At 43.0% G+C, this 14,446-nt stretch overlaps 1 protein-coding gene across 1 annotated transcript in view; it reads right to left on the bottom strand.

Moving 5' to 3' along the window:
• Positions 1-12,898, bottom strand: part of MAP1B (microtubule associated protein 1B) — a 99,155-nt gene extending 86,257 nt beyond the window's left edge. The window contains exons 1-2 of the mRNA XM_037801236.1: positions 12,490-12,898; positions 4,416-4,517 (exon numbers count right to left, since the gene is read on the bottom strand). Coding sequence (XP_037657164.1) covers positions 4,416-4,517; positions 12,490-12,673 — 286 coding nt within the window. The 5' untranslated portion in view covers positions 12,674-12,898. The remainder of the gene's footprint in view (positions 1-4,415; positions 4,518-12,489) is intronic.
• Between the last annotated feature and the right edge of the window lie 1,548 nt (positions 12,899-14,446).

The raw sequence follows: 14,446 nt of genomic DNA, 5'->3' as shown, positions 1-14,446 counted from the left end.
ACATAAACACCTTTCAAAGTCAATCACACTGTATGAAGATTTTTGTTAATGTTAATGTGATCTGAAGTTATAAAACTAGTGACAAAATGCTGATGTCTTGATATTTATTCAGCTAAGAAAATAAACTATAAGAAATCCCAGTTTCTTAAAACTGGCAAAGTCTATAGCCACTTATTGATTGGAGCGAGTAGAAGAGAGAACCCAGCAGTAGAATGGAATGAAAGAAGTTACCCATGGATGGATGATCACAATAAGAGGCAAGCAGACTCTCCCTCCAGGTCAGCGTCCTCAGAACGGGCAGCTGACAGGACCAAATGGTCTACAACCCTGCTCTAAGTTTCAACTATGCCGCAACTGAAAGCATTGCCTCCTTTTTGTTCTCATTCCCAAAGTACATTCCTAAACTGAACATAGAAGATTGCTGCCCTTACACATAACATCAGCTATTTGCTTTCTGATAAAGTTAAAGGCAAGTGTTTCTCTAGAAAACACTTTAATACAAATTAAAAGTTATTACAAAAAGGAAGCCAGTCAATATCTAAAACCCAGCATTTCCTATAGATTAAAATAATCACCAAATATACAAGTCAAACAGATTTTCAATACTAGCTTGTGTTTACTGTTTAGCATGTGACAAGCACTGTTTCATGCTCTCTACATGCATTAATTCATTTGATCCTCATGAAAACTATGGGGTAGGAGTGATATTCCTCATTTTACATACAAGAAAACTGAAGCATTGAATGTTTAAGTAACTTGGCCAGATCATACTGCAAATAAATGGCACAGCTAGGATCAAATCACAGGTAGTGTGGCTCAAGAATCTATACTCTTAATCCTTATGCTATATTGGTGGTGGGAATTTGGGTTATCAAAATATATAATTATTTTCATAGGCAGATAGATTCATATCCAACACGGCTAAGGTACCAAAAAACAACAACAAAACTATATGATAGTATAGATAGGAAAAAATTGCATGATACTATCTGAATCCAGAAAAATAAAGAAATATAAGACTATTGGTCTAATTTGAAAAAAACACTCAATTGTTGAATTTTTATTTGAGTGAATGATTGGAGTGTTCATGAAAGAACAACTAAATTTTTCTCTCTTGATAACTTGTTTCTCTTGAGCCCAGCTTAGATGTAGCCAGGATTGGTTTTACACCTGCTGACCATCCAGGGCAAATGAGCAGAGAACTGCCCTGGACACACAGCAGATGTTTGTGGAATCTTTAGGCAAGCCAGTGCTGCCGTAAGTCCAAGATAGTAAGATGATCCTAGATTGCTTACCCCAAGAATTACAGTATGCTGGGATTGAATGGGGCTCAGAGATACCAAGGCTAACCTTCTGGGGGGTTGGGGGATCCATCACTCACTATTCATATTGTCCTCCAGCTTGTACAGAGAAAGCACTTATACTCCAGCTTCCTGTTCAAAGGATATTTATTCAAGAAGACTAAACATTTGAGTGCTCTTGAATGAAACCTGCAATCCTAAAAAACTAGCTGAAATGAATCTCAAAACCTTATTTAAAAACTCATGAATTGGGTAGAAAGAATACAAGGGAACAAGTATGGGGGCACCATCTGGTCAACCTCTGTTAGCTGCAACTTTAGGCTATCCCCAATCTTTTATGTGCAACCTCCAATTCTTAAAAACAACAACAAAAAGGTATAATAAACAGGTATAATAAACAACATGAATATATAACAGATATAATAGCAACCTTAGTCCTAAGCTACCTATGTCACAGAAGACAATGAAAATTTTACCAGAACTCTGTGATCTGCTAACCTAAAAAGCAAAACAAAACAAAGCAAAAAAAGTCTGAAGTCTGGTTTTGATGCAGGGTGCTGGATCTTATGCCAGTCTGTATATAATTATTAAACATCTCCTCTTCCCTCAAGAATATAAGCTTAATGAAAGTAGGGAATGGGTTTGACTTGTCCATCACGGTGCCCTCCCCCACCCCAAAAAGTGTCTGGCACATTGCAGGTGCTATTTAAGCATTTTTTAAAACTGACTGACTGACTGACTGAATACCTTTACTGTTTTCAGGGATCCATCACTCATCTTGTTCCTTGCCTCTAAGCTAACTTAGAATCTTAAAACTCTAAGTGCAAATATTCAGCTGACTCCATTTTAGGTGACCTGAGGCACCTGTGTTGGCTTTTAGAGAATTTCAGTGAGTAAGGAGGAGACCGCTAGAACTGGACCCACCTAAAAACAAACAGACTTTAAATTTTTCTATAAACCCTTTCCAGTTTGATCAGCAAGAACCAAAGTCTTCCCTGGGCCCAATCTGATCATCCTGTGGTCGTTCTCCACTCACTCAATTTTGTATCCTGTCCTCCATCATCATATCTCTTCTTTGTAAAAACACACTTACCTGAAACTAAACATAGCCTGTGCTTTACTGTCCATTACAGTCCTGGTTGGAAACCTTCATTCTGTTGTGTATGCTCCCTCCACCGCCCACCACTAAGAGGGATGGCTCTAGTTCTAGATGCTCAGTTCCCTGAGGGGAGACCTAAGCTTGTACAGTGCACTCACAGGCTTGCGAGGGAAGGTCATAGCGTCAGTGCTTTCTGAGTCAGCCAGAAAGGTAAGGATACTATGTATCCCTAGGCCAATTTCTAGACAGAGTGCCTAGAGTAGCACTGGCACAATGAGGGTAACCTAACCAATCCTTATTGTAGACAACAGCAGGAAAAAGGAGAGGAGAATGTGACAGTTTAGGGGGACTTGACCTTCCTAGTCCACAAGAGCAATACTAGGTGATTTTTTTTAAAAGTAGTTTAATTCTTCAGAAATTCTTGCAACCTTTCATTTTGCAATACACAGCTGTCATTCTATAAAGTAAATCCACTTATGAATGAACACAGTGTGAATCACATGATCTGTTTTACCAAAAAAAAAAGGTAGTCTTATCAAGAGTCATAGTAAATCAGCCATAACGACCTACATAAAAAAAGATAAAAGCTTGGCTCTTACCATCTCTTTGAAATAAAAATACTTGTGGACAAAGAATATCACCTTTGTGTGAGATGATTTTAAAAGTTATGGAGCTTTGCAAGACATAAAAATGCAACACAATAACAACAAGAGAAACAACTATATACTGTACCTTTCCTTGTGCTCTCAGATATCTGGTCATTCTTTTTTCTTCCCTCAGTGCAGAGTTACTGAAAAGCTGTTTTTTCACATGGCTTTGCAGCAAGTTTAGTGTTTAATGAACCACTTCTTGCTAAAGTTTTCTTGGCATATTTACTCAATTCCATACGTGAAAGCTATAATTCATTTAGATAACCAAAATAAATGGGGACTTTTTTTTCCTAATGCCAAACACAAAGGGAAGCACTGGGACAGTCTCACAGGCATATTACTAGCAAGCTGCTGCTAAGTGGGAGTCGTAAAGGCACCGATATGCTCTGAAAGTGGATTCAAATCTCAGTCTGTATGAAGCTAATGGCACATGATCTACTCAGTCAAAAAATGCTGTAGCCCATTCCTGATTTTATCTAGATGTCAATAAACTCAGCAATCATACAACAAAGACATGTAGAAAAATAAGAGTCTTCTCTACTGTTTTCCATAAAATTCAAGTGATATTTAAGAAATAAAATGCAATATACCATCTGTGGTGGGACAGTGATAAGAGTTTTCAGGAAACACATCCTGAAAGTCTTTATGGGCCAGAAACGCTGTCCCATAGTCCCCAAATGTGATCACCTGGGACAGTGATCACATTCGGGAATTACTCTGCTCCCAAGGGGAAGGCAGGTGTGGACGGGTCCTCAGGAAGAGCTCCCTAACCATAGAGACATTTCAGGCCAGGTGCTGCTGGTAGCATCTCCACACAGGACAAGTTTTGGAGTCCTTACCTTTATCTATTCTGCACGATTCTTTTTCATCTATTAAAGAAAGTCTATTTTAACAGCAATTTTTGGAATACTAAACTCTCTTTTAACCACACTAAGAAAGGGACGTGATGATTCAGTGGCAGGTGACAATGCGATGTTAAATTTTGATGTATATTTATTTTTAAATGCAGTAGATGTTTGTGTTTTCTTTTGAGGGAAGGAGGTTATGGGATTCTGGGGTTACCTAATTCGTATTCATAACTACTTTTAAGTAAAATTAACATTTAAATTATTTGTAATCCCTTCAGCTCAGAGTATAGCGAGATAGCCAAAAAAGTCTCTCTAAGAATCCAAAAAACAGACAACCTACACAGTAATAACTCTTAAAATGTAGCTTCTCGCTAACCTATTTGATAATAACAGATACAAAGACTCATTTAGCAATAAGAAGAAGTATTTTTGATGCTCCAGGCAAAGCCTTCCAGCCAGTGACCTGTCCCCTGTCCTTTCAAATTCTAGGTTGATTTATACTGAAGGGAAACCTCACCTGGAACTTCAGGAGAGAATCTTGCAGAGTGTCGAGATACAAAAAGTTTCAGTTCTTGGTCCAAGTTGCATTCAATCAGGTTTGTGTCCCATGATCGGATTCCTAGGGAGGGAAAGGAAGACAGTTGATAAGCTTCCAGTTATAGTCATTTCACAGTGGTTTGGAAAACATCACTGTAACATTTCTCAGGCTTTGGGAGGATGTGGCAACTGCTTTCTGAAGGGCCTGGTTACTAGCAGTGCATGCCCACAAGATGGGAGGGCTGGAGAGGTCTCTCCACCAGGCCACAAGGGAGGGATAACTAGTAGTGTGCACTGAATTTCTGCCCCTCATAAAATGTAAATGCAGCCTTTCTGGAAGAGTAAAAGAAAACAGTTATTAAGGTAATGACAGGCTCCACTGCAGTGAAGGAATAGAAAGGGCAGAAAGAAGATGGTCAGGTCTTTGGCAACTATCAGAAATCAGAGATACCAGAATATTTCTAGCTTTCTTGGTCTACTTGTAGGTTGCAAGAAAATGTAGAATAAAGGTGAGGAAGACAGGGACTTGGGGGATGGCAGTCAAGCCTAGGCATTTGTTTTTTAAACGATGTTCTTGCAGCATGTATACGTATCGCCCATCCCACGTGTGGCCTTGATATCTCAACCCCTGGATATCAGTGCAAAATTTGTGGGACTTTGATAAGACTTGGCCTGTCTGTCTTCCCAGGCATGTATTTTACCTGATTAGCTTGGCAGGCAGCTCTTTCATTCAGGAATTGTTAGCTGTGTTGAATTTTCTTATCCAGAGGCAAAGAAATGTGGCAACTTTTTATACTTTACAAAACTTCTTTGGAGTCAGAGCCATGAACTGCCTGTTCTCACACAAGTTCAGGCTTCCTTTCATTAGGCCAGAGGCTGGGGTGAGAGGAACACAGGGCAGGTAGCAGAAGGAGGCTGGCTTCCTGCCCTGAAGCCCTATCGCCCCTGGTCTCTTTCTTCCTCCTCCTCTGCCCTCCTCACCCCTGCCCTCCCAAGGGGAATGGCTCAGAGGGACACTCAGAAGGCATCAGAGAAGGGAGATCTAGGGAGAAAGCAAGGGAAAATTGGGGAACCACAGAACTCGGGAGTGTGTTTGCATTTTTACATTCTTCTACATTTTCCCAAATAGATTGCTTATGGTGAGGCCAAAGTATAATATCCACGATTGTGCCTTGTATGGGGCCTTCTCAGAGACAGCCAGGAACAAAGCTCTGCATGACAAGCATTTATTGCAGACCTACTAAGAGCAGGGGCTTGTACTATCTCTAAATGAGTACCAAATCATTTAATCATCTTTGTTGGTCGTTAATGCATTCAGACTTAGGAGTATAAGTAGCAGTGTATTATTTAAACACATCTGTAAATCCTTCATGCATATCTATATTTACTCGCATTTATGCCTTACGCAGTCTCCCTACTTGCAAAGAATCAACCTAAGTTTATATACAAACATTTAAAAATATTCTACAAACTCAGTTTACTGTGTATCTAAAGTACCTCCAGATTAAACATGAAAGGCCTTTTCAACTATAAGGAATATTTTCAAATAGATGCATGTCTACTAAACAAAGGGAGAAATGTCTCATATGATAAATGGGAAAAATTCAGGTGTAGAAGAGTTAACATTCCTAAAGAGAGGCTAAATTAGTAGGGAGAATTTTATGGATCTCCCTGGGAACATTAACAGCCTCAGTTTGCATTTGTGCTAATGGAGTATTCAAATTTTAACAAGAAAGGCATGTCAAGATCTGTGGATCTTTTTAGCGCAGAAATGATAAATTAGTTCTTTTTGTTTCATGGAGAGCTTGACAGGTTGAGAGGTCTGAATTCATTAGAATATTTTACTTCAATGTATACACTATATACTCATACAGTGTGGAAAATCATTGAGTTCCTGTTTGAGCTGCTTAATTGGTATTGTTGACTAAGTTCTCCAGGCTCCACATCTTTGCTCCACTTTGTCTTCTAGCTTGTCAAGCTGGGTCAATAAGTTAATAATGAAACATATGTATTTAAATTAAATTCATACAATTTTTCTGTCTTTGTTCCAAGTAATGTCCAAATTGCCACATTATTTGAATGACTTCACTGGGGTTATGGATAGACTTGCTCTTACGTTGTTGTTTGCCATTTTCCCCTTGGCTTCAATTAACTTGTCATGACACAAGCAATTAAACATTTGTTTTATATTTTGTAAAGGCCTGGTTGTATGATTTATAATGTAGCAATGGAAAAAGAACTAAACTAAAAAAAAAGCATTTAGTAATTTTAAAGTTTCACTAATAAACAGCTGACAAAAATATGATTTCTCATTTTTATACCCCTAATAAAACTAAAAATTTAGCTTGGGTTCTCTTTTTAAGAGAGCAATTTCCAGTCAAATTATTTCTTAACAATGCATAATCATTACTACCACTTATAAAATAAAGATTACAAAGAATTTGCTAGTTATTTTAGTTGGGAAGAAAAAATGTTGGAATGAGGCCACTTTCTACACCAATTTTAGAAATAAAATACTTCATACTTACTTTGTACTTTCTACTTGATAATATTAGTAAAGGGAAATAGTATTTCTCACTTTAAGTCCATATTGTATTTAGTAGGTTTATATACCTGCCTTTTGTGCTGAAGGCAGTTAACAGTGGGCCCACTAAAGCTCCTAAGTCAGAAAAATATCTTCTTTATGGCTCTTCCCAGACTCTCCCCTCTCTTTATTCATGGCTGGAAGAGATACTGGGGTGTGGCTAAGAGGTTCTGCTGAGGCCTTTCAGAAGCAAGCCATCTTGTCTCTGATGGGGAGCAGAAAAGCCATGATAAATTCCTGGTCCTTTTTTCTGACCCCACTCCCCAACTCCACCTCAGATCAAGCTCATCCCCAACCCTTTAATTCTCCAGCGCTCTATGAAGACTATCTCCCTTACTGGCTTACCCAGGTGGGGGAAGAATAACTTGGCCCAGTTGGAAGAGACGAAATTCCCCTTTTCAAATTCCTGGGCCCGAAGGTCACTGTCACCCCTAGTCTGTGTGGCCAGGCATCCTGAGAACACTCACAGCCTGCTTTGTGGCCGTCGCCAAGCCCTGACAGTGTATCACTGTGTCTGTCAGGCAGTTCTTGAACCTATTCTTGCCTCACCTTTTTGCCCAGGGAGTAACAAAGGACCTTTCCTTCTCAATTCTATGACCCCAGGTAGCAGTCCACAAAGGGAAGGCTAACACGCATGAGTTTACAGGTAGAAAAAAGGAGAAAAGAACAGGTGAGAGGGGATGGGGCATCAGAGGATGAGTCAGGGTGAAAAAATGAGGAAGAACTAGGTACCCTTACTGTACACAGAATATAATCTCTCCAACTTTACCAATCACACAAACATTTTGCAGGAGTGTTGCATGAAACCAACAACAACAAAGAAAAGGCACCTCCCATTTAAATTACCAAAATCTATATTTCCAAAAGAGACAGAACATTGAAGAAAACAGAATAAAATGATCATGCATTGCTTGTTGAAATGGCACATGGGTTCTATCTGACAGTTATTTGGGTTTCTGACAAGTTGATTTTTGTCTATGGGCTTCAGTTGCTCCCTCTGAGAAACAGGTTTTTGAGTATTTTTGCAAGTACCTAAATTATTAACCTATAATCATAAGATTTTACTTGTAAAATTATGCTAAAAAGCTATCTGAAATCAGATTAGAATCATAAACTAAAGAAACAATTAAAATAAAGGAAATGCTAAATTCAGGCAGGATTTATTTCTCCAAGATTTCCTAATTTTTTAGTTGACCTAACTGGTGATCCTCATTTCAGTTTGCTCCCTGCCCCCCCTCTTTTTTATTAAAGCAGCAACTTAATGTTCATAAAATATGTGTTATGTATAATGTAGACAATATCTTACATAGAATGCTCATACTTTCAAAGCACTGATTATTTAATTTAGGTCTTAGATAACATCTTACAATAGAAGCAAATAAAAGAAGTGATTCATAATATTTATTTATTGGTCTAAAAGTTATTACTTATTGAAAAAGTAAGCCCTTTGTGAAGATTAACAATGAATCATCAATTTAATGACCTTAAGTGTTGGGAATGGCTCGTATTTCAATATGGATCACAGAGCCCTTAGTAGGTAATATCAATTAAGCAGCAAGCAGAAATTCATCTGCCTTTTGACTTTGAAAAGTATAAAGACAAATATAATAAATTTAACACTCTCCAACATTTCATTTAATTCTTATCATACGAAGCTTTTTCCCCCCTGTTAAAACGACAAAAAAGTAAACCCCAAATATTGCCTGGGTTCTTAATTCTATTACCTTCTTAGATTGACTACATTCAAGAGTGACATCAGAAAGTTACAATGTGATCAGCTAGTGTATCTAAAAATCCAGGGCAGTAGATGTTACTCACAACCATCTTTTTCACGTACAAATCTCCGAGATTCCCAATGTTTACCAGGGGAAAAGTTACACTCTTTAACACTAATTGAAAGCATTGAACTGACACTTAGTATTCCTTGTATGTTTTAGTTTCTTTTAAAAAAAATAAAAGGAAACAATAAAAACACTTTTCACAAAGCTCTGGAATTCTATTTGCAAGGCATGAATGTATGCAGTCTATATATTAAAATAAACCAGAGCACTGAGTCCCCCTGTTTAATCCATGTGTGCTAATTAGGAAGGGGACATTGTGGGGGAAAGGCATGGAATGGTAAATGATGATGGCGACAATAGTTTTGCATAAGGTCTCACATAATTAAATAAAGAAAGCCAGGCTATTGTTCCAAACTCTGGAGAAGATACGACCAAACCCCACATTGTGCTTTCTGAACATAGTCGAGAAAACTAGAGTTACCATCTCTCTCGCTTGGTTTCAAGAAGCATTTATTAAGCATCCACATAGGGATGTTTCAGGCCTGTTGATTTACTGCATTATCACCATCTCCCTACAGATTTCTAGATTATTCTTTAGACTTCCCAGAGAGCCCTCAATAATCAGATGGCAAAAATCCAAGTTGCCAGGGTCTCCAAACCCACAGGGTCTCAGTTAAGATGGGAGGAGAAATAGGAGGAAAAAAGTAAAAGATGATGCACTGATTAGAACCCCCTGAAGCAGATCCATTTTGCTTTAGGCAACACAGCCCAGGGTCACTAGCTACGACAGCGACTCCAACAGAGTGACCTCTGCAGGAGACCCAGCAAGGACCTGCAGGCTGAGGCAGTGTGTGGTGCACAGGGAAACTGGGAAACCTGCCCACTTGCTAAGTCATCTCAGGCCCTCTGAAAAGCTACTAGAGCAGTTAGCATCGGAAGGCTCCGCAGCATGAGTGCAGCCGACACCCCAGGACCCGGGAGAGCAATCTCCAGAGGAAAGGCAGCATCTGTTACTGTGAGAAAGGAAATGGCTCTGTTCACTCACTTTGGTTGATTCTTAATGGGATCAATACAGCCATTTCAGAGTTCTGTACAAAAACCTGACCAAATTAGTAAATTCAAATCGGAAAAGCATGGTAACTGGAAGGCGAACATGAGGAAGGCTTCTGGGATTCCAGTCATGTCTGTTTCTTGATCTGGTTAACATAAGTGTGTTCATTTTGAGAAAATTTATTGAGCTGTTCATCTATGATTTGTGCCCTTTTGTCTCTAATACTTAAATATAATTTTATAACTTAGAAAAAACCAAGACAAATGTGAATTTTATCACCAAGTGCTAGTATTGTAAAAATACAAATAAAGTGTATAGACGGGAAGCACTTCACAGCAGTACTTGATGCATCTATTTTATCCTCAAACAGAAGCAGCTCAAATAAACCCCTGGGGAATACTGCGCTGAGAGGATGATCAGCAGAGTAACAAAGCAGGAAGATAATTATGGTCCAAGGTGATTGCTGAGCCACCTCCCTGCATGGGGCGCTGCCCACAAGTGGATGACAGTACAAAGGGAAGCTCTGAAAACTGCTGTATTTGAAGTCTCCCTCTGGTACTGGCTTGCCCTGCACTAGCATCAGGGGCAGGGAAAGAAAACAAGTGATGCTGCAGTGCCGGCGCTTCGGTCACTTATGAGAGGTGTGACCTTGAGCTGGTCCCCTATGCTTCCCACCTCTCTGGATCCTCATCTCTAAAATGGAGGTGATGGTCTCTCTTCTAGCACCATAATAGGTGGTTATGAAGATTTTATACATAGAAAATCACCTTCTAATGTATTATCGTTTCCTGGCAATGTTGCTGACAATGATATATTTTTTAAAAATCCAAAGTCATTGAGTTCTAGAGTAGCCACACCCAAAGTCAGTACGTGTGAAATTTTTCACGGAGGAAAATGTGCAAATAAACCAAATCAGGACAGTTCAGATTAAAAGCCTCTAGTCTGAAAATGGAGGGTGGTTGAAATGCCCAAATAAGTCATTTCACTATAGAAATCTTATTCTGAAAAAATTTTCCTAATAAAATACCACGACTGCTTTTTGCATCCCTCCCCCCCTTTTTTTTAGCTGAAAAGAAAATCAGTGCTTTAAAGTTAAACAAAAGAACGAGGTCTGTAACTCTAGTCCCCACCCCGCAGCCTTTTGTTCTGGGCACAAGTGGCCCTTTACAAATGCAGAGGCAGACCGCAAACGTTTGCTTTTTGTTTTGTTTTGTTTTGTTTTGATCTAAAATATGTTTTTTCTTTCGTCTTTTATTGTGGGGGGGGCGGGGGGGACGAGGGCTGCATGAACGCTCTTTGTCCGCCTCGGGCTGCCGTAGAGACCGCAGTGCGGACTGCACCACGCCCACCAGCCGGTGTCTCTGGGCAGAAACACTTCAGCACCACCCCAGGAGAATAGAGCTTGGGCTGGGGCTGCGGAGGAACCCGGCGACCTCTGCCAGGGGCGCGGGGAGGGCTGGGATCGGGATTGGCGCGCCGGGGAAAAAGGGAAAGGCAGGGACAAGATCAGGCCACCGGGGGGTTGGATCGCAACAAAGCCGGGCAGGGGAGAGGTGGGGGCGCGCAGCTCCCGCAAAGCCCGAAGCCCGGGCAGAGCGCAAGCTCAGCGGGCCGCGCCCGATAGGGGCGCCGCAGTGCGGGGGGCAGGTGCGGCGGGCGAGCGGGGGCACTGCGACAACCCGGGTGGGGCTGGGAGGGGTGGGTCAGTCGGCGCTCCCGAAAGTGCTCCCGCCAGACCCTCACGGCCCCGCCCAGGGCTCGCGGCGAACCGCTATTTGGCCTCTGCAGAGCGCGCCTCCGGCGACGAACTGGCCCTACGCGTCGCCGCCGCCCTCCCGACCCCCCGACCCCCAACCATCCTCCTCAAAGCTGGGATATTTAAAAGGAGAAACCCCACCCCACAACTTGGGGTTTCATTGTCCTTCTGAAAGCTGCAGCCAAGGACCCAGGGGTGCAGCCAGGCGGGCTCCGTCTGGGAATCAGGCGCAGGCGGTTCTCCATCCCTGCGTCCCGTGGGGGCCGGGGGTAGGAGGAGGGTTTGCGCGGGTGGGGTGGGGGGTGGGGGTGCAGCGGTAAGGCGGGCGTGGCCCTGGCACTAGCCTAGTCATTCCCAGGAAAGAACGGACCCGGAGATTTTTAAGCCAGGAAAAAAAAATTTCTCGAGGGCGAAAAGGCTATGGGTGAGGATGATTGCCACGCGGGCCCTGGCACATGGCACTTCAGCCCCGGGTCTGCCGGCGAAGGCGACCCCAGCCATATGCAGGGGCAAAGAGGGCTGAAAGGGAGTGGCTGCATCAGGTTTTCCCCCCTTTGACGCCTGCAGTTGCGGCTTTATTGTGGCCTCTACTCGCCTGACACCTGCATTTCACTTAACGGGAGAGGTGGTCCTCTCGGCTCTGCGGACCTAGCCAGATGACAGATCCTTCAAGGTTATGAGAGATTCCCTCTGGGTCTCAAATCTAATCATTCGGATTATTCCCAGAAAATAGCCTAGAAGAGTCCGGACCGAGTCCTGGAGGTGGCGTGAAAGGGCGCGGGTGCAAGGCGCGCGGGGAAAGAAGGTGGCCACTGCGCCCTGGGTGGGGTCGTGTTTGCGCGTCTTCCTGCGCGCGTCCCATGAGGGTGCAGGGCCACTTACCAAGCTCGATGTTGCCGATGGCGCGCCTCAGGTGCTCCTCGGTCACGATCTCGCCAACGACCACCAGCAGGTAAAATTTGCTGTCGAGGAAGCGGTGCGACAGGCTGGGCGAGGTGGATGCCGCAGGATTGGTGATGCTACCGGAGGGCTCCGGCTCGGAGGCTTCCATGACCACGGTCGCCATCCTGCCGGCCGCCGTGCTTCCCTCTCCGGCCGCTCCTCTCCTCTGCGGCAGGAGAAAGGATTATCTCCGAAGGTGCTGCCTCCGCTCCGCCCCCTGCGTCCCCCCCTCCTCCTGGCGCTGTGCGCCGCCGCCTCCTCCGCCCTCTCCTAGCTCCGCGGAGAGCGCGCCGCGGAGAGGAGCGGGGAGTGAGAGAGGGCGGGTAGGCGGCGCCGCTTTTATATGGAGTCTAGGCTGCGAGTTGGGGAGGAGGAGGAAGAGGAGGAGGAAAGGACCACCCGGCACATCCTCACGCGGTGGCGGCTTCAGCTCCTCCAGCCGTTAGCCTGGGGCTGATGTCATCTGCAGCAAATCATCGCGCCCGCAGCCCGGAAGCTAGAGGGAAGAGGTGTGCGGACAATGGTCTGGGCAGGGCCGCGGCACAGGGTGCTGGGAGACCCAAACGGCTCCTGGTGTAGCCGTGAAGAGGGAAGACTCTCCCAACCCTTCCTAACCCCCGACGCCCTCAGCCCACTCCAAACTCCACCCGGCCTGTGCAGGAGAATGGGATGAGTTTCCATTTTCAGAGTGGTGATATTTTCTCTTGTCGGAGATATACAAATCAGGCCTCTGCCTTGTGTTCCGTCTGCAATGGATCTTAAGAGAGGGGAAAGCTACAGCAGAGGTGCGCGTGCTTAGGGTACCCGCGGCCCAGAAAGACGAACTTGTCTTTTCTTTGACCTTGTGGCTTTAGGAAGACATATTTACCAGTACAACATTTACAGTTTTTACTTAAAGAATACATTAAAAACACAAAACCTAAGCCTACTGTTGTTCAGGATTTGGCTCCTACTCTGCAAGGCCTATGGTGAAAAATATTACAGGCTTTGTTGTGCTCATGGGAAATGAGAAGAACCCAGATGCATTATTTTAAATGCAGATTTCTTTTCTCAATAATATGCTGAACAGATAGTATCAGGCATAACAAAGAATAAAGTGAAGGTATTCTCTCTACCCAGCAGTACAGTGACTATAATGTACTTTCCATTTCCGTGGGGAACACATGCAAAATTACTTTACAAGACAATGATGTCTTAAAATATATGTAGCATTGGGAATTTTTATTGCCTTTGTCTATGTGTAGAAGAACTCATTGAAATGTTTTTAAAAGGCAGTCCATCTACAACCAGTTCTCACAAACATCCTGAATACAGCTTCTGACCCAGGAAAGGTAGGGAGGAAGAAAGAACAAAATGTGTAAACATAGTATTATCATAAAAGACTGGAGGGTTGGAGAATTAGGGAAGAGAAATGGACATTAGAGTGGTCAGTATAGCTTCAATATTAAGGTGCATATTAAAAAAGAAATCACCTGGATATTTTAAGACTTCCGGAAGAACCTAGTGTCTTGAGTATTAACCACCACTCTTAGCTCTTTCCTGAAACTCTGGCATGGTGGGCATGGTGGGCAGCCAAAGGCTGTGGGTCCCATCCTGCAGGCCAGTATAATCAACTGGGAATAAAGATACCATCTGGCCCGCGGCGCTTGGGGTCTTGACAAACTCACTAGAGAGCTGTGTTCATCAGTGAACAATGACTAAGAATTTCCAAATGAGATGGCAACAGATCCTGCCTTGGCCAAGAAAAGATGTTTGATTATTGTTGGAGAGATGATACCAGTACCAAAACCTATAAGGGGGACAGGTATGCAGTGAGGTGCACTGTTTTCCAAAGATCAGCCACTGGAGTCCAGCCTCATCTTGCAACTTTTTTCCATTTCTATGAACCACCATGACT

Source organism: Choloepus didactylus, chromosome 13 (genome assembly GCF_015220235.1).
Source record: "Choloepus didactylus isolate mChoDid1 chromosome 13, mChoDid1.pri, whole genome shotgun sequence".
Lineage (NCBI taxonomy): Eukaryota > Metazoa > Chordata > Mammalia > Pilosa > Megalonychidae > Choloepus > Choloepus didactylus.
Note: the sequence above shows the minus strand (reverse complement) of the source record. Positions and strands in the feature narration are given on the sequence as shown.